Source organism: Saimiri boliviensis, chromosome 3, assembly GCF_048565385.1.
Source record: "Saimiri boliviensis isolate mSaiBol1 chromosome 3, mSaiBol1.pri, whole genome shotgun sequence".
Lineage (NCBI taxonomy): Eukaryota > Metazoa > Chordata > Mammalia > Primates > Cebidae > Saimiri > Saimiri boliviensis.
This window is the reverse complement of record NC_133451.1, coordinates 180,134,129-180,154,792: the sequence shown is the minus strand read 5'-3', so window position 1 is coordinate 180,154,792 and position 20,664 is coordinate 180,134,129. Positions and strand designations below refer to the sequence as shown.

The 20,664-nt window shown below is 34.1% G+C and overlaps 1 protein-coding gene across 3 annotated transcripts in view; it reads right to left on the bottom strand.

Annotated features, from left to right (window-relative positions):
* SPOCK3 (SPARC (osteonectin), cwcv and kazal like domains proteoglycan 3) overlaps positions 1-20,664 on the bottom strand; it is a 563,457-nt gene that overhangs the window by 141,169 nt on the left and 401,624 nt on the right. For all 3 annotated transcript variants that reach the window (XM_039479200.2, XM_074397009.1, XM_074397010.1), the window contains one exon: positions 15,740-15,854. In XM_039479200.2, the coding sequence (XP_039335134.1) occupies positions 15,740-15,854 (115 nt within the window). The remainder of the gene's footprint in view (positions 1-15,739; positions 15,855-20,664) is intronic.

The following is a 20,664-nucleotide window of genomic DNA, read 5'->3' as shown; positions in this document are numbered from 1 at the left end:
CTGGAGTGTTAGCTTGCAAATAGAGAAAAGCATCAGACCCATAAAAAATATAGGTCTTTGATAAATAGAACTGATTAGATACTGTGCTAAGGGCATTGCATCTGTGTGTTCAATTTGACCTTCACAAATAGCCAGTGGATTTTACTTTACCTGTATTGTAGAAGAGGGAACTGAAAATTAGCATATATTGCTAACTTCCTCAACGTCAAGCTTCAGGTCAGTGGCAGTGTCCAAAAAAATAAGCACATACATGTGTGGCTCCAACATCTGTGAGTTTAAATACTGGGATCAAGGGATTCACTGGATACTTAGGTTTTAAATAGAAGACTTTATAATAATGAAAATTTTTAGAAAAGTAAATTGTGAGATTTTATTTGGTACAAGACATATGCAAAATGACAGAAATTAGAACAGATGCAAATTTAGTATCTTACTGGAAAAAGGAATCCCTAAAGTAGTTGAATTTTAATAATAACTCTTTTGCCTGACCTAGATAAGTAATTATATCAATACCTTCTATTTATATAACTAGACAAGAATATCAGAAGGTTGTGCTAATCTGTCCAAATTGTAAGACATTTTTGTTTTAAACAAATAACTGTGCACCTTAATTTGTGCTATGCTTACATATGGCTAAAATCTTTAAGAAAATTATCTGATAGAAGAGTGAGTGATCTACAGGTTTTTTTAAAAGGACATATAGATATATTTGTCATATTTATAATATGCAAATCACTAATGTCATATAAATATAATATGTTGGTTATTACTTTTGGTAATCAGTACCACTTTTCTGCAATATTTTTGCATATTTAAAAAATAAGAAGCTGAAACTATGTATTATTAAAATACTTCAGACAAAGCAAATAGTTCAAAAAATACCAAGTTTGTTTATATAGCTTCAGATTTTCTAGTAGGTACGATATTTTAGACTATAAGTATATTATTAATTTTACTGGTATAATACTTAATCATGACATTTCTTTCATGTGTACATGATTTATACAGCATTTTCTATACTGTAAATTATTCCTGTCTATAACACTAGAAGGTAGAAGACAAAAGATCAAAGCTTTCACGTACTGAGGGAATATGCTATTTTATCTGGCATTAAATTCTCAGCCATACTATGTACCAATTCTATGTTCAGAATAAAGACTTTTCTGATATTGAAGCTCCACACACTATTTAAAAAAAATATTAAAGCATATAGCTATAGTCAAGAAAACCAAGGGAGACAACATAAGAAAATGGAAAATATTAAAATAGAATAATTGTGGATATAGAGTAAGAGTAGAAATTACAAGTGTTACAGATGAGAATTTGCTGCATGTTTAGGACGAAACAGGTCTGGACTGGAACAGAGTGTAGAAAGGTCTACAATAGACAAAAGTGCTGAGTGAAGAGCAAGTGGTTTCTAAGCAGCAGAAAGTTGTGATGTCGCCACGTTTTCATAAATTTGGTCAGTAATTGAAACAACTCTGAAAGAGTTCAGAGAGTTCACTACTCATGGCACAGCAGGTGAGCAAAAGCTTCTTAATCACATGAGTTCCCACTGCCCTGCACATCCCACAGAGGCAGGAGGAGCCAGCCTAGTGGAAGGCCAAGCACACAGCTGAGAAGCAATGGGCTCAGGAAAAGCACAACCTGAATGGGACTGAGAGCAGACTTCCTTGCGGCGGCCTTGGAAGAAGGCATGACCTTTACTACCATGGCAAATCAACACATCTCCTCAGAGAAGTGAGGGGCTTTATGATAGTCTAATTCAATAACTCCACTCATGAACTTGAACGGAAACATTATTCCAAGGACATTTGCTTGGAAAGACAGTTTAAGACTTGTGGGAACACTGTGGAGAATTGCTTTCCTACATACTGCTGGGAATGTGAATGGTCCTACAATTTGAGACTAAAGAATTTTGAAAATATGGCAATGGAATTTTGTTCTTTCATCTTGATGAAAAGAAAAAAAAAAAAAAGCAGCTATTTAGAAGCTCCATGGAAGAGAGTGAAGAAACTGAAGAAACAAAAACTTACGGCCTGGGGGAAATTATCAGCTTAAAATAAATACACATAAAAGTAAAAGCAGAGGCCAGGCGCGGTGGCTCAAGCCTGTAAGCCCAGCACTTTGGGAGGCCGAGGCGGGCGGATCACAAGGTCAAGGGATGGAGACCATCCTGGCCAACATGGTGAAACCCCGTCTCTACTAAAAATACAAAAATTAGCTGGGCGTGGTGGTGCGTGCCTGTAATCCCAGCTACTCAGGAGGCTGAGGCAGGAGAATTGCCTGAACCCAGGAGGCGGAGGTTGCGGTGAGCCGAGATTGTGCCACTGCACTCCAGCCTAGTGCCTGGTGAAAGAGTGGCGAGACTCTGTCTCCAAAAAAAAAAAAAAAAGTAAAAGCAGAAAAAAATCAAGTATGTAAACTAAAATTTGGCGCGAATTTAAGCAAATATTGAATAGATGGTCCATCAGGTCTTGGCACTCTCGATTTACTGGTACAAGGGTGTACAGCATTTTATAGTGGTGACGGACATGTATATACAGCATAATACATTGTATTATAGTAAAAAGTGTTTATAAACAATATTAACCTTATTTGTTGATTTGTAACATGTAGCATCAAACTCCAGACTAATCATGCAAGACTTGTTTTAGTTAAAACTATTATTTAAGTGTAAGCAACGTAAAATATATGCAGTGAAGGAAGTCGAGATGAATAAGCAGAATTAAGGTAGAATTAAGGGTACTGGGGACACTTTTCTGAACTTGATGGAACAAGAAAAAATTTTACATTTATTATTGAAAGGTTAAAAATTAACAATGGGATAACTTTAATAATAATTTACTATCACCACGGGAAGGCTGGGGAAGAGAAATAAGATATTTTTCAAAATAGTAAATATTATCTCTAATTGATACATTATCAGTGAAGGGATACACACATCAAAGTTACAATAGAAAAAAACCAAAAGAATGAAAGACTGTAGCAGTTAAGATGGTTACTTCCAATCAATAAAACAGGATTTTAAGGGCTTGTGCAAGAAGAGTTGATCTCATTGCAGTTTGATGTATACTAATTAGTATTTTACCATGTACACAAATTATTTGTGTCAAAAAATCCTCTTATAGAAACTGGAATTCTGAACCTTTCAGGGCCATTTTAGATGTATTGATTGTGATTCAAAAAGTAGATTTCTCTGCGGCTGTTTTCTCTGGTATCATTGAAATATTCCATGATTATTCTTGCTTTTGGTAAATTCTGTTATTACAGTTAAAATATTTCTTTTATGGTGTTAAAACTGTCAAATTTTAAGTAAAGAGTTCCATTACAGAAAACACACAAAAAACCAAATGTAATTAGAGCCCTCATCTTCAGAAAACATAAGCTAAGTACAAATAAATATAAATATATTCTAAAGCAAACGTAACAGAATTTAAATCAAGTGCTATTAAATGTCAGATCTTTGGTAGGGAAAGACAGAAGAAAAAAACAATAAAAAACTCAAAAGGAAAGTGAACAGAAGGTAAAATGTTTCAGAGTACATTATAATGTAAAAATTCTCATTAACAGGTCATTTTTGTTCAGAGATAAACCATACTTTCATTATTAGAGATGATTTGGGAAAAATATATTAAAATTACTGAATCAATATTTTTGTTTGTGATAATAACTTCATTACAAGTGATTTTACATTTTACAGATATTACTAATTGTGTAAAAATAGTAGAAACTAATAATTTTGTCAATAAGTGGTAATTTGGTATGAAAATACTTTAAAGAAAATGCAGATAAAAGATTAATTAGTAATTCATTAAGTCAATTGTCTACTGCTACCATAGCTATCTTCCTGCATCACCTTGGAAACATGAAAAAATGCTACAGGAAAGATATAAACAGAATGGCTGGGTGCTGTGGCACACACCTGTAATCCCAGCACTTTTGGATGCCAAGGCAGGTGGATCACCTGAGGTCAGCAGTGTGAGACCAGTCTGGCCAACATGGTGAAACCCTGTCTCTACTAAAAAAAAATATAAAAATTAGCCAGGCACAGTGGTGGATGCCTAAAATCCCAGCTACTTGGGAGGCTGAGGCAGGAGAATTGCTTAAATCCAGGTGGCAAAGGTTGCATTGAGTGGAGATCATGCCATTGCACTCCAGTCTGGGTGACATAGCAAGACTCCATCTCAAAAAACAATTAAAAAATAAAGAAATAATATAAGGAGAAAAATAAATGATGCATGTTTCCTTGTTGGCATCTCAGAATGTTTATTATGTAATATTTTATGAAAATTTGGCTCTCAAGTATATACACTATCAGACATTGGCCAAAATCATAGGCAACATAAGCCAGTACATTTTTAGATGTTCAACAAGCAACCCCAAATGATTTAACATTGCTTCTTTAAAATGTATATTTAGGGCCGGGCGCGGTGGCTCAAGCCTGTAATCCCAGCACTTTGGGAGGCCGAGGCGGGTGGATCACGAGGTCGAGAAATCGAGACCATCCTGGTCAACATGGTGAAACCCCGTCTCTACTAAAAATACAAAAAACTAGCTGGGCGTGGTGGCGCGTGCCTGTAATCCCAGCTACTCAGGAGGCTGAGGCAGGAGAATTGCCTGAGCCCGGGAGGCGGAGGTTGCAGTGAGCCGAGACCGCGCCATTGCACTGCAGCCTGGGTAACAAGAGCGAAACTCCGTCTCAAAAAAAAAAAAAAAAAAAAAAAAAAAAAAAAAAATGTATATTTAACTCTCAGCTTGTAGTCAGTTCACTACAAAAATACAATGTCAATTCTTTATATATCTCAGCTTGGTAAAATAATACAAATACTTTAAGTTATTTCTCACATAACACTAAAATTATGTGTTGTTATTGAAGGAACACATGACGTATGCCCATAACAGAAAGAGAGACTTCAAAGGGCTATAGGACACTGTAACTAGGGGGCAGCAATCATCACTTCAGACCCTTGCGTTGATGCTGCTTACTTGTGTGACTCTAGACAGGTAACTTCTCCGTGGTTCAGGTTAATCATTAGTAAAGTGAAGTCAGGATACAAATAGCACCCACTTCCTAGGGCTTTGCAAGGACTAGATGAAATAGGTCCTGTAAATACTACATGCACCTAAAGGAGTGTCCAGCATATACCAGTAAGAGCAAAATGATACTAGTCCAGCCCTTTCACTCTAAAATGGCTAAGAATTTAAGCCCAACAATTTTTTTCTTTTTGAAACACAATCTCTCTCTGTTGCCAGGCTAGAGTGCAGTGGTGAGATCTTGGCTGACTGCAACCTCTACCTCCTGTGTTCAAGCGATTCTCCTGTCTCAGCCTCCTGAGTAGCTGAAACTACAGGCACGCACCACCACACTTGGCTAATTTTTTGTATTTTTAGTAGAGATGGGGTCATCACCATGTTGGCCAGGTTGGTCTCGATCTCTTGACCTCGTGAACTGCCCAACCTCGGCCTCCCAAAGTGCTGGGATTGCAGGCTTGATCCACTGCGCCAGGCCTCGCTACTCATATTCTGATTGCTAAAGTCTGTGGTCACTTCTCAGGGGTCAGATTACTGAACATCCATTCTGTGGTCAAGAGTGAAGCTCTTTATCTCTTTCCAGTCAGAATTATTCCTCAGCTTCTGGTTCACTGTTCTCTCCTGTTTCTCCCTAAGTCCTCCATAGATTCTTCTTCCTTTTCTGACCCATGCATGTTAGTCTTTTCCAGAACTCAGCCCCTGCTTTTCGCACTTTCTGTTTCTCAGGGGATTTCATTCACTGTCATACTCTGATGTATAATCTGTAAATTCTCCAGTGTTTACTTTAGAAGAACCCAGACTAATTCTCTTAGATGTGTAAACACAAATGTGTCTACACTTGGTTTGGCCATTGGCGCCTTAAAAACAGTGTCCAATATTGAACCTAACAACTTTCCCATGTCGTTTGAAATCTCTAACAAGTTTTCCATCTTGGTTTTATCACCATAATCTTCTCAGGAATTATCAGTAATTCTCCTTTCCTTTCCTGAAGTCAATCAACAAGGTGGGGCCATTTAGCTTCCTAAACGTTTCTTGAATTTACCATTTGCTTCCTATCCCTAATATTTTAATCACAGTCATTTCAAGCCTCAATTCTTACCAGTTTCCTAACTGCTCATGCTTCTCCATTCTTGAACCATCATGTTTAACCTTTACATATCCCTAATTAAGTATTCATAAATCCGTATATAACATTTCTCATAAATGTTGAATTCACTAAAAATCTTGGTGGACTGGTTTGTTCAATAATTTGTTATATATATTATTTCTTTGTTATATTATTCCCTATTTATTCACAGACTTCTGTAATATGATTTCCAAATGAACTAATCCAATGGATACTGACAAGAAGTATTGTAATAAAAACTCAGAAAACCATACAAACTTTTAACATATACTTTTAAATGAGTTGTTATATAGAATAAAATATAATATAATTTTGCCTTTGTAATGTTTTTAAAATTAAAAAAATTCACAGGCACAGTTTACAGTCATTAACATGTAAACAGAAATGTCAGTCACAAAATTGCATCATATTTTTCCTTTTCTTATTTTAGTCTTTTGCAAAATGTCTGAAGTTTGATATTTGCAAATACAGAAAATGATATCCATAACAGAAACGATTTATTTCTAAGATAAATTGATTCATTTAGTATAGTAATTAATCAAGTGATTTCAAAGTATAATTACAAAATAAAGTATAGAATAATATATATAGTGTCTTTACTTCAGCTAACTTGTTTCAAATACATTTTACAGAAAAATAATTCATTTTTATTTACTGCTTTTAGTTCAATATGGCTTAATTATTTCTTTCTATTTATTTATTTATTTTTTATTGCATTTTAGGTTTTGGGGTACATGTGAAGAACATGCAAGGTTGTTGCATAGGTACACGCATGGTAGTGTGGTTTTCTGCCTTCCGTCCACTCGCCTGTATCTGTCATTTCTCCCCATGCTATCTTATCTCACCTCCCCACTCTCCCGTCCCTCCCCCATTTCCCCCCAATGGACCCCAGTGTGTAGTGCTCCCCTCCCCGTGTCCATGTGTTCTCATTGTTCAACACCTGCCTATGAGTGAGAACATGCGGTGTTTGATTTTCTGCTCTTGTGTCAGTTTGCTGAGAATGATGGTTTCCAGGTTCATCCATGTCCCTACAAAGGACGTGAACTCATTGTTTTTGATGGCTGTGTAATATTCCATGGTGTATATGTACCACATTTCCCCTGTCCAGTCTATCATCGATGGGCATTTGGGTTGGTTCCAGGTCTTTGCTATTGTAAACACTGCTGCAATGAACATTTGTGTGCATGTGTCCTTATGGTAGAATGATTTATAATTATTTGGATATATACCCAGTAATGGGATTGCTGGGTCAAATGGGATTTCTTTTTGCTCCACAAAACATAGATAATATTTGTCCTATATCTAAAATTGATGATCTTTGATTTTTTCCTATTTCTGAAATATCAAATAATTTCTTTATGAGCCTATGCAAATACTGCATTCACTTTGCTTTCCTTTCTTATTTTGAGGCTTAAAATTATCATCAGATCCTGAAATCTCCCTAGATTTTTTTTAAAGCTGATAAGTTACATAAAGAAACTATAAACTCAAATATTATTTCAAAAGACTGTTCAGAATGTGTGTTGCTAAACTTCAAATATATTTTATTATTCTTTTGTACACAAAAGGATTTCACAGAAGATCTTCTAAATACAAATCAATTGACCTCATTTATATATTTGGAAGGCTGACACATTCTATACTAGAAATGGAATAGCAAACATCTCCTTATTATCTATCGTATATTATATTTAAATATTGGTAGAAGTAAATGTTGAATACGTGGTAGATCATACTTTTTAAGATACATATTGGATGGAAAGGAGGATGACCATGAGCATTCATAAGTAATATTTGATTTTGTACTATTATTTGTGGGTATATACTTATTATGTATTTCCTTCTTTGTAATAAAGTTTGAATGGCATGTGGTTTCTAGGTTAGAATTAAAATGTGTAAATTAAACTTAAGGTAAGTTCAGCATGCTATGGCTTAAAGTGTAGAGACAATAGTCTGAAAAAGAGTATCATTCCCTCCAGGGTAATTTTATGTGTTTTTTTCAAGAAACGTACACATCTTAACATCCAGATCTCAGGAAAAGAGTTCACTGATGTCACCCTCTTAATATACTGCACATATCCATTTTAAACTAAGAAATATTCAGCTTCCAATTTCAACTTCTGTTTGTATTTAAATCTAACGTTCAACAGAAAGTACTGGTAGGCCAAACCACACAGTACCACGGTGCTGACTGGGATGGCATCAATTCTGATTTGTTGGGAGCCAGTTCAAACTTGTTAAATATTGTGAGAATGACCACTGCTTTTAAGTGAGTGCTTATATTGCATTTTGTAAATCATTATCTTAAAAGAACATGCCATATTATGTACTTGAAAGGAGTTAAACAAGAAATAAGTATAAATAGTTCTTTAGTGATACAAGAATTAATACAGGGCTATTTTCATTTTTACATCTAATAACATGTAACTGCATAAAGTCAAAATTCAAAATCTCTAAGCAGAATTTGTAGGGAAGTTAAAATTTCATCCAACATCTATTTCACATGTAATGTAAAACATTGTGTAAAATATGAAATTCATTATTTAACACAAAAATAGTCTTTAGGGAAGACATTGAACAATTTCCCTGTCAGATTCTGTCATATTTTCAAACACACTAATCCAAGAACATATTTTAAATAATCCAAATGAGTAAACCCTTATTTTTATTATAAATCATTATGCAACACTTGCCAATAAATTTACTTAATTTTATTTTTCCATGAATCCAATTAAAAAAAATTACAGAAGAACTTACCATTTATGAATACACTATATTAGTTATGGAGAAGTATGCATGTTGCAAGAGTATATTAATACACTGATGTTAATCTGTTTCTTATTGAAAACTCATTCCATAATTCAGGGGATATAAAAAAATTCCATCATACCCAAAATTAAATATTAAAACTAAATTATTTGCCACTTGGAAAAGGCACACATGAATTCTAAATGAATACTTTCAACAAATAAATTAATTTATAATCATAGCACAATAATGAAATAAACATTGTTTCATGACAGAGTTCCATAGGACTGAGTACTGAAATGAATAATGGATAAAATGACTGTATCAGATTATAGAAGAACTCATCCCCATACTTTGTCATAGTGTAAATAAAAACTATCAGGCTTTGCAGTTTAATACAGAAAGAAAACTAAAGATGACAAACCTAGACCTATTGTCCCCACATCCATTTGCAAATAATCCAATCAGTCTCAGATGAGGCATCTTTTGTTAAATAAACAGATATGTTTTTGTTTATGTTGTGGTTGTTGAATGATCTCTGACTCCACACCAATGATCTCTGATATGAGAAGGACTCATTAAAGTCAGTCTCAAACGGACTTTAATGTGTCTGGTGTGGGTCCCAAGAAATACTTAAAGCAAGCACAACCTTTTTGTACTTTATTGCTGGACCCATTGTACTTAGAAATGCATGGCTCGCATGAAGGCCCAAAGTTTGAAAAAAAATGGCTTTTACTAACTTGTGACAAAAGCATATGAATTATTAAAAATTGCTTTCACTTAACAGTGCCAAATTTGCATTTTAATGCTCATATTCCGATAGAAATTGCCAAAAATCAAGTACTGAAGAATTTAAGAAAATTTAAATAATGTCACAAAAATATAACTGCTAAAACAATAAAGGAATGAGAATACTGTGTTTGGATGGTAGTTCACTATTGCCTTTCCTGATTCCCTTGATGACAAAGAAAACCTGTTTTTAATTACAAAATAATATAATGTACATTTAGGCTAATAATTGTATCAAGAAGCAGTATGTATCGACATATATCTCCACATATCCCTTTCTATGAATCTATAAATGTATTTTGCAGAGGCCAGTAGCTATAAAAGAATGTGAAAGATTTATCAAAGAAAATGACCAATAATAACTTGCAGGTTAAAGAATTAAACTGCTTAGTTGTTCCAAGGTCTCAGTGTACAGATACTTTGCAAAATATGCAAATACATCTATTAACTATAGGAAAAATTAAATCTCTTCAATTTTTGTCACCCAGTATGATGTTCCACAAATAAAATTACAATTGGCATTTAATATATGAAAAAGTTAAGTAATTTACTAGGATTCAACAGCATTTTACAGGTATAATCTGTTCAAATGAAATAGAAATGCAAATATGGTTAAATGTGAGGAAATACATTCATAAATCCTTATGATTTATATATTTTACATTTTACGGATGAAGAAATGAGACTCATAAACTTAAATATATAGCTAAGGACCACACAGCAGTGAAGGACTGGAATTCTATAATATATTCCCTTAATGAATAAATTGTGCTACTCCACAGGATAACAATGCACAAACCATAAAGAAATTCTATAAACTGGTTAAACACACACACACACACACACACACTCACTCTTAGGATTAAAGTCTATTATGTAGGATAACAGAGTAATATGTTCCAGCATCAATTTAATTCTGACACTCTTGGAGAATAAGAAGAAAAGAGAAATATGATAAGTTACAAGATTCTCAGCTCCCAATAAAATAAAGCTCTAGTTGTATTTTTAAAAATGCAGGGCTGGGCACCACAGCTGACGCCTGTAATCCCAGCACTTTGGGAGGCTGAGGCATGTGGATCACCTGAGATTGGGAGTTGGGGACCTGACCAACATATAGAAACCATGTCTCTACTAAAAATACAAAATGGTCAGGTGTGGTGGCACATGCCTGTCATCCCAGCTACTAGGGAGGCTGAGGCAGGAGAATCCCTTGACCCCTGGGAGGTGGAAAGTGTGGTTAACCAGGATCACACCACTGCCCTGCAGCCTGGGCAACAAGAGCAAAACTCCATCTCAAAAAAAAAAAAAAAAAAAAAAAAAAAAAAAAAAAGAAAGAAAGGAAAAAGGAAAAAAAATGCAGGTGAAGATTAATAGGAATTATAAACCACAGACTCAGAAAGACAAGCAGCTGGTCCTTTTGGCTAGCATTTTATAAATCACCCAGATTACTAAATTCAGAATTATGTTTGAGGGATTCTTTTTCCCTGTCCATCATATTCAATTGGATTTCAAGCCTTGTGAATTTCATCTCAGTAACATTACTCCAATTCAGTTTCTCCAGTTATTTCTTCATCTGCTATCCTTGTTGCAACTTGGTTGCCTTATTTCTAAAATAACCACCCACCCCAACCTCAAACAAACGAACAAAAGCTTGTCTCAGTAACATAAGTTTCTCTAAGATTTACTAGAAACTGTTAACTCTTTTCAGGTAAAACTTAGAAAAACGGTTTTGTAAATGTTAACTCTTTGCTCAAGAATATAAACATTTTCATATATCTGACTCAAATAAATTAATTACAAAGCTCTTATGTCTGGCAATGACCTGTTTGCTCTGTGTCCTAGAACAAAGGGGTGGATGGCTTGAAGCCACTTCAGGCCTTGAGGACACCACTTTTCTATCTCCTCCTCTTTCACCTAGCTTCACATCTTACTTTTTTTAAAATTATACTTCAAGATCTAGGGTACGTGTGCAGATCTTGCAGGACTGTTACATAGGCACACACATGCCGTCGTGATCTGCTGCCTCCATCCCCTCATCACCTACATGAGGTATTTCTCCTAATGTTCTCTCTCCCCAATCCCCCAAACCCCTGCCATCGCTCCCCTAACCCCCACCCCAAAAAGGCCCCAGTGTGTGATGTTCCCTTCCCTGTGTCCACACGTTTTCATTGTTCAGTACCTACTTATGAGTGAGAACATGTGGTGTTTGTTTTTCTGTTCTTGTGTCAGTTTGCTGAGAATGATGGTTTCCAGATTCATCCATGTCCCTGCAAAGGATATGAACTCATCTTTTTATTTATGGCTGCATAATATTCCATGGTGTGTATGTGCCACATTTTCTTTGTCCAGTATATCATTGGTGGGCATTTGGGTTGGTTCCAAGTCTTTGCTATTGTAAACGGTGCCACAATGAACATACATGTGCATGTGTCTTTATAATAGAATGATTTATAATTCTTTAAGTATATACCCAGTGATGGGATTGCTGGGTCAAATGGTATTTCTATTTCTAGATCCTTGAGAAATTGCTACTCTGTCTTCCCCAATGGTTGAACTATTTTAAACTCTCACAGGTTATTTTCCTTCTCTATGCAGGCTTCACTGAAACTTAACAATTCAAACTATTGAAGTGCATGATGAGTATGTGTTTAGATGCATGTTGGGGTTAAAATATTCAAAATGATATTATTTAAAATAAATTATATTTTAAGAGGTTTGACATATAAAACCATAAAAGCCACAATCATAAGAAAAGTGTTTTGAACTTTGGAATACCCACATTTGAAACAAATGCAAAACGTCAATTAAAATGATCTTTTGAATCTAACCAGTGAAATGAATGACCAAACGGAGCACTTTAGATAAGCCCAATATCTATAGTTTACTGTGCTTATGTACCATTGCTGTGTAGACAATGTAAGATTTGTCTAGGGCAGAAAAATCCTATTGCAAAATAAATGTTTTCTACAATATTTTTCAATGTTCTTTTTCAATGAACTTTTGTTTTGCAAGTCCCTTCTAATTGTTAGGATTGCATTTTATACATATACATAAAATCTATGAAAAACGGTCTATTAATAGATCATGCTCACATGTATGAATCTCTTATTTTCCTGGCCATAAAAATATGAGAGGCCTCCAAAAATCAACTTTCAATATTCTTTGAATGACTTTTATCTACCTTCCAAATAATATTTTTTATTTGCAGTTAAACAATCAGTGAACACAAAAAGATGGAATAAAAGGAGGGAATCCATTAAAGGGATCCAAGAGCGCTGGCCTTTGTAACACAGAATTGATGAGTTGGAAAAGGAGAAAACTGTACAGTTAAGTTACTAATTGAAGGGAGTGTGCTTACTTATTTAAGTCAAGTCAGAATCTAGAGGTTAAAACATGGAATGTACCTGTTTTTATTTATTTAAAATACTTGAACCTATGTATTTGGATGAATTCATATATATTCATTAATCAGTACACTAGGGAAATGGGAGAAAACTTTATACATACTTTATGAAGAAAATCTGTATTTATTGGTGTTAATGCATTTCAAGTAGATTTAAAGACTCTGCTTTTAACATAGGAAAACATACTATCGTGCTACTTTGATCTCAAATGTAGGAAGTCAGAAAGCTTTAAGATAAACTTCATTTTTGGTAGTTTATTCCTCACTTTTTCTAGAACAGGGATGATGTTAAATAAAATTTCTTGCACTGCACAGTCTACCTAAGGCATGCTTCTAATGTAAATAACAGCTGAAAGATGAGAAATGATACTAAACTCAGTCTTACATTTCCCCTGTCTCTCGGCCTTTGACACTGTGTAAAATAACGTTCAAAACGGACTGTACTGCTTTTTCTATAGCAGCTAGCAAAATCCTGCACTTGCTTTGCCCTGATAATTCATCAGAGCAGGATTAAATTCTTCTTGCCTCTCCTTCTATGCACAATTGAACACAAATGATCTTTATCTCTTGAGGATATGACTTTTAAAACTTTTCTTCTTGATATATTAATAAATACACTGTACGGAACATTTGAGTAATGTGAAAAATAATTGTTGTTTATTCACAAGAGATCCTCTTCTCAGATGTGCTACTTTCCATCTTTAATGCACAGAGTTCCTTTTGCGGCTTGTGGGAGATTATGATAAATTAATATTATATCAAAAATGCCTTTTCATTCACAACGAAATCTAAAAGCAGAAAATCTCAATGAAGTAAAATCTCATTGAAAGCCTGTGATACACTAGAGATATACACTTACTATGACCACTTCTCAAATGTTGTTCTTAATAGTCTTCAGTGAAAAAATTGGCATGTGGATATTGAACTTGGTAGGATATGTTTTCCACTTGAAGTGATTTTCAAAGATAAATGTGGTCAATTGTGTCTTCAATTTCACTGTGAAAATGTATTCCATCAGGAGTGGGAATGAGGAAGGCACAAACATCAAAGCATTTCAGTAAAAAAAAAAAAAATCACAATTAGCGTTTGGATTATCCCGGAGCAAATTAGTATATTCAAGGTGGTAGTGAAAGTCCTTATTTGGGCGGTGTTTGAAGAGAGTGTACTGAGGGAGATGAGGGCTGAGGACTACAGAAAGAACCACACTGGGTAGTTGAGCCTAGACTGGGGTAAGTCAGCAAGGATGAGGCTTTAAGAACAGGGCTCTGGACAACATATACGGTGCAGTGTGTACTGCTCAGGTGATGGGTGCTCCAGGATCTCACAAATCAGCACTAACGAACTTACTCATGTGACCAAATACCACCTATGTCCCAAAAACTTACAGAAAAAAAGGGGGGCTTCTGGAAGACAGTGTGGCATCTCTCTTCTACCAGCTGGCATCATTCTTCACATGGCCTCATGATCGAGCAGTAATTTACCTTTGATTTTCAAATCAACTAATTTATTTTTGAATAATAAAATTAACTAGTTTCTCTTAAAGGCAATGCTATAACATTTAGTTTTATTTTGATTTTTCATCTTAAACATTACTTGATGAGTTAAGACCAATATAAGTGGCATAACTGGGGTTCAGAAGTTATAACTGAAATAAAATATTTATATTTTATTTCATTATATCATACTCAAGGAAATACATACGTTTATATGAAAGAAATTTCATATTCAGTAGGTTTTTCCTATTTGCATATCCATTCTTCATATTTTGCAGGGAAAACGGGCAAAAATTACTTATTCACATTAATAAGAGTACCCAGTAATAATTATTAGATTAGAAAGGTTGAATAGTAATAAATTATTTGATAATTGTTGATGACAGTGCTCTAAAGCTCTAAAATAGTTTTTGACTTAAACAAGCATCTATTCTCCACACTTCCCACTTCCTTCTTTATCTAGATGTGTTGGGGCCTGGAGCCAGCCACCAGGGAGACTTTTTAAAAGGCATAAACAATATTTCAAATGGAATAAATAATGTAAACTATAATAAATAATCTTAAGAAAAGTTGACTTGTATTATTATAGTACATAGCAGGTTAAATGCATTTCATTTTTATTAGATATTAAACGAATAAATATTTAAAGAGTTCATCTGATAGAAAGAAAGTTTAACTTATACAATTATTCCATAGAAGATGATGAAACACAAACAGTATACATGGGGTAGACATTTTCATTTAAAATGGTTAGTAGTAATTGGGCAGCTACAGACCTGATCAAACCACTAAATTACTTACTATTTTATCAGTAATCAGTTTGCTGCTCTAAAAGAAAAAGATAGATCTAACACACACGTTTTAGACACAATTATTTAGAGAATGCATTGGTTTAGATTTCCTATATATGGCGAGCACATAGGAAAGAAGTATCTCGTTATTACGAACAAAATAAATGGAAATCTACAGAAAATCATTTCTTGCTGTAATAGTTGAGGCTAAAGGAAAAATATTTTCAATGAAAATATAATTAATATTAGGCATATGTATAAAACAAACTTCATTGTGTATTTAACAACATTTATTGTAAAACATTTTAATAGAGAAAAATAAATGTAAAATCATTAATATATTTTTATCACTTACCTCTCTTAGCATTTCTGCTTGTACTGGTGGGTTTATCTGAAGGACAGGGGCAATGTCCTTCACATTTGACTGAGATCTGTTTTCCTAAGACACATGCCTGATACTCTAGTTTGCACTGTATAAAAAGAGAAAAAAAAGTAATTCAAATGCTTTAGCTATATCTGTAGAAACTTAAAAAATATTTGGAAAGAAAGATAATTTTTTATGCATATAATTTGGAGATTTTTCCACCAGGTAATAAGTCTTCAATACTAAGGTGCGATTTTACACACTTATGTACAGTATTACTGATTCACAAAGGAGGCAGAAATGCAGTTGCCTTAGGTATCATTTTGGTGAACAGTCACTGAGAAACATAATAGTTTTTAAAGTCATTCTTAGTTTGCCAGATCTATTATACGGCATGAGTAGAAAATTTTAGAATCAAATGGAGAGAGACGTAATAGAGAGTTTGATAGTTCATCTCTTGAGCTTCTCAAATAGCATTTCAGTTTTTGGTTACTCGAGTAAGCATGTCTTCTCTTTCTTATTGGACTCTAAGTTTTGGCTACAGTCTCTGTGCATCGGTCTTTAGCCAGTGACTTGCACAGCGTCAAACGCCCCATCTTACATCACCCTAGGCAAAGCATTGTAAAATATATATTTGTAAATTGATGTGTTCATTAAATACTTCTATATTTACTTGTGATTTTCCACAAACATAGCACAATAGTTCAAACACACATTCATACACATAGAGAACAGACATATATATTTACATATAAAATAAACCAAATATTTATGTAGCCTTTCTATAATATACTCCTTTGTATGCGTACACATTTCACATAAATTTTTGGTATGATGATGTACTTAGTGTCTCTCAAATCCTCGTGTGTAAATGTTTTTTTAGGCTGAACTTCCCATGGGTCTTACATTTGAATAAATGTGCATTTGTAATAAGATATTGTCACATAAGACTGCTTCTACAAGCCCCAGGGATTATTTCACTTGTTTTACAAAAAACAGTATAGCAGCCTTTCTTCAGTGCTTGTATGACCACAGGATTGAAAACACTTAAGACGTGACAACAGTGCACTCGTGATTCCATTACACATGTAATGGAAAAAGATAAATAAGAAGTCTAGAAGAGAGGAATGTCTGGATCTGATTCTTCTGAGTGTCATCTCCTAAAAGTGACATTTTGGGCTAGTTGCTCAAATGTTCTCAACCTCAATTTTCCCATTAAAAATATCTGAGATCGTGACATCTAATTTCCAAAGTTTTAAGTGCCAAAGAGCCAGTTTTTCCCCATGCAGTAGCTATCATGAACCAGGCTCTCAGTAAATGCTAGTAAAAGGTGAATACTCTTCAATCAAAAATATTATGGCACATGAGATTTTCATTTGTTTGCTAACTTCTTAGTTTAGTTTTAGCTGTGTTTGGCTTGATTTTCTTTGTAAACATTACTTCTGGTGGAATTTCAATCCAGAGTGTCTTTCATTTACTTTTAAGATAATATTTTATAACTGCATACTTAACATGATTAAAAACTGTATTTCCAATTACGTAGTCAATTTTAGAGTAAGTGCAATGTGGTGATGAGAAGAAAGTATATTCTGTTGATTTAGGATGGAGAGCTCTGCAGATGTCTATTAGGTCCACTTGGTCCAGAGCTGAATATCCTTGTTAATTTTCTGCCTCATTGATCTGTCTAATATTGACAATGGGTGTTAAAGCTTTCCACTACTATTGTGTGGGAGTCTAAGTCTCTTTGTAGGTCTCTAAGAACTTGCTTTATGAATCTGGGTGCTCCTGTTCTGGGTGCATATTTATTCAGGACAGTTAGCTCTTCTTGTTGCATTGATGCCTTTACCATTATGTAATATCCTTCTTTGTCTTTTTTGATCTTTGTTGGTTTAAGTCTGTTTTAACAGAGACTAGGATTGCAAGCCCTGCTTTTTTTTTTTTTTTTTTTTTTTTTTTTTTTTTTTTTTGCTTTCCATTTGCTTGGTCAATATTCCTCCATGCTTTTATATTGAGCTTATGTGTGCTCTATCTTTTGAGAGTCAATAATAATCTTTCTATTCTAAAAGAAATAGATCTTTCTAATTCTGAAGTAATATGACTTCTTTAGTGGCTACTGCAATAATTTACTCAGATAAAATTATTTTAAAATTAAATAGGGTAGACTTTCTGGCTCCAGTGGACAAATGCACCAGTGACTAATTTAATTTGGCTTCAGCTGATATCAAGAAGCACTGAATGTACCCAATAGCTAATCAGATTACTCACGTCCCTACAATGTTTTTATTTTTTCTTGTCAAATAACTACTTAATGGACAGACAAAATTCTTAACTAGCTCTGCAACAAATGATTTAAAATGACTAAGGGCTTTGAACATGTTTATGGTAGCATACTGATCCTTTCAGGGGAACAAACGCTTTCAATGATATCATTATTTTTCATTATTCAATGTTTCAAAAATTGAAAAAAAATGATTTTGTCATGGTAAAATCACAGTGCACTTTTAAATGTAATTAAAAAGTCCAACATCTAATCAAAAGTAGACATAAATAGTTAAGCAATTATGAATGCTTTAATGAAAGCCAAATGAATTTTATGAAAGTTTGAAACTTCAAATTTAATATTCTGCACTGTAACTTCTGTTAACTTAATATTTCACAACCCTGAACGTGCTCATATAATTCTAATTCATGACATAATTTAGGAAAAGTTCAGGAGCAATTGTCAGTGGTATATGAACAGACAAAGCCAAAAGCCAATATTAATTATAGATAATATTGAATATTATCATTTGAATATATGTTTATCTCCCTTCATAGACGTGTTATACCACACTCATTTATGTTTTAAATGTAGTTTATTTAGCAGTGATTTTTTTTAAATATAAAGAACATAAAAATCTGGATAATACTTGAAGGAGTAACAAACATACAACAGTTATTCATTTATTAAAAACAGGAATCATATTATCTGCCCAAAAGTTGGTGATTCAATTTTTTTTTTTTTTTTTTGGAGACAGAGGCTCATTCTGCCACCTAGGCTATCATGCAATGGTGTGATCTAGGCTCACTGTAACCTCTGCCTCCTGGGTTCAAGTGATTCTCCTGCCTCAGCCTCCGAAGTAGCTGGGATTACAGGTGCCTGCCACCATGCCCAGCTAATTTTTTGTATTTTTAGTAGAGACAGGGTTTCACTATGTTGGCCAGGCTGGTCTCGAATTCCTGACCTTGTGATCCACCTGCCTTGACCTACCAAAGTGCTGGGATTACAGGTGTGAGCCACTGTGCCCTGCCACCAATTCATTTTTTTTATATTGTTAGGCAATAGGAAAATAATTTACTAGAGAAGCACATGATCTTTCTAAAAATGTGGTTAATTCTTCATCAAAAAATGTTTCACCTTTGAACTTTCTTTGACATGATTGCAATTTAAAATTTTCAAAGCTATCTTTATGATTTTCATGAAATAATAAAATTATAGCTTTGCAAAAAAATTACTGTACATGTGAAATGATTTCAGAAAGATTCTACTCAACACCCCTTTTTATATGTATTTCTATAAGGAATAACAGAATCAGATGTATAGCAGATATTCCCTGGGTATATAATCATATGATTACAGCTTCTTATTAGAAAGCTACTCAGTTTTACTCACTTGGGAATTAATTTTGGAAAAAAATTCCGTTGGCAATTTTACTCAAAGAATATTAGGACATTAAAAATGCTACTTCTAAAATATTTTTTAGCTACATACACTGCATTTCTAATTAATAATGTTCAATTTACCTAATTACCACAAAGCTGAAATATTTATTAAGGTATATGTGAACTAAAATATCACATAAAGGGCATGCTCATTAGTCTATAATTACCAGAAAATGCAAATAATATAAAGACATGATTAATGCATTCCCGATTATCTAATATCCAAGTATTGAGATCACTTAAGTTATGAGTTCTTGTGAAAAGTAAGCCTGCAGAATGAGTTTGACACTAGTCACGGAAAGTTATTTGATAGTCGTTAGTTTAATAAGAGGACTCAGAAGAAAATATGATCTTATTATTGGAGAAATATGCAGCATATGAAAAAGATCCCAACCATCTGAGTCTGCAAACACTGGGACAGGCTGTTGTTACTGGGTTTCCAGATGATGACATCATCATGGGCCTGCTGTATGGCTTAGAGCAGGGTTTTCAGCTGGGGGTAATTTCACTCCCCCTTCCCGGGACATTGGAGACAGTTTTATTTGTCACAACTGAAGGCAGACGGGGGAGTGACTGTTTCTGGCATCTACTAGCTAGAAGCCAGGGAAGCTGCTAAATGTCTTAGAATGCACAGGACAGCCCCCTGCCGGAACAAAGATTTATTTGGCCCCAAATGTCAACAGTGCCTAGTTTGAGAAGCCTGGATTAGGCATTAGCCTACTGTAAGACAATGAAAGAGTTAATTGAATTCTCAAGATTCCTTCCACAGTTCCCTTAGGAATGTTTTCTTGGGCATTCACTAAAGTAATTCATATAAAATAGCAATTCTGCTAACCAACTGTCAGTTAGAAATACTTTAATTATCTAGATAAACCAGAAAATATAAATCAGCTAAAACAAGAAAATATACAGTTGACAATGGCCTATTTTCATTGAGGCACCACCATAGTTTAGATGCATTATTCTTTTGATCATAAAAAGTAAGACAGAGATATTTTTACAATAAATGTTGCAAGTGAAGTTTAGAGAGCTTATGTAACTGATGAAAAATATATGGCTGAAATGGGATTCAAGCACTATTTTATAGTTCTAATGTAGAACAAGTACATAATTGGCAGTAGAAATAGCAACAATTTTTTTTGTGGTAGCAATACAAATTTTTATTTAAGCGAAAAAAATCAGAAAATATGGAATATCATAATCACTTTTTTATT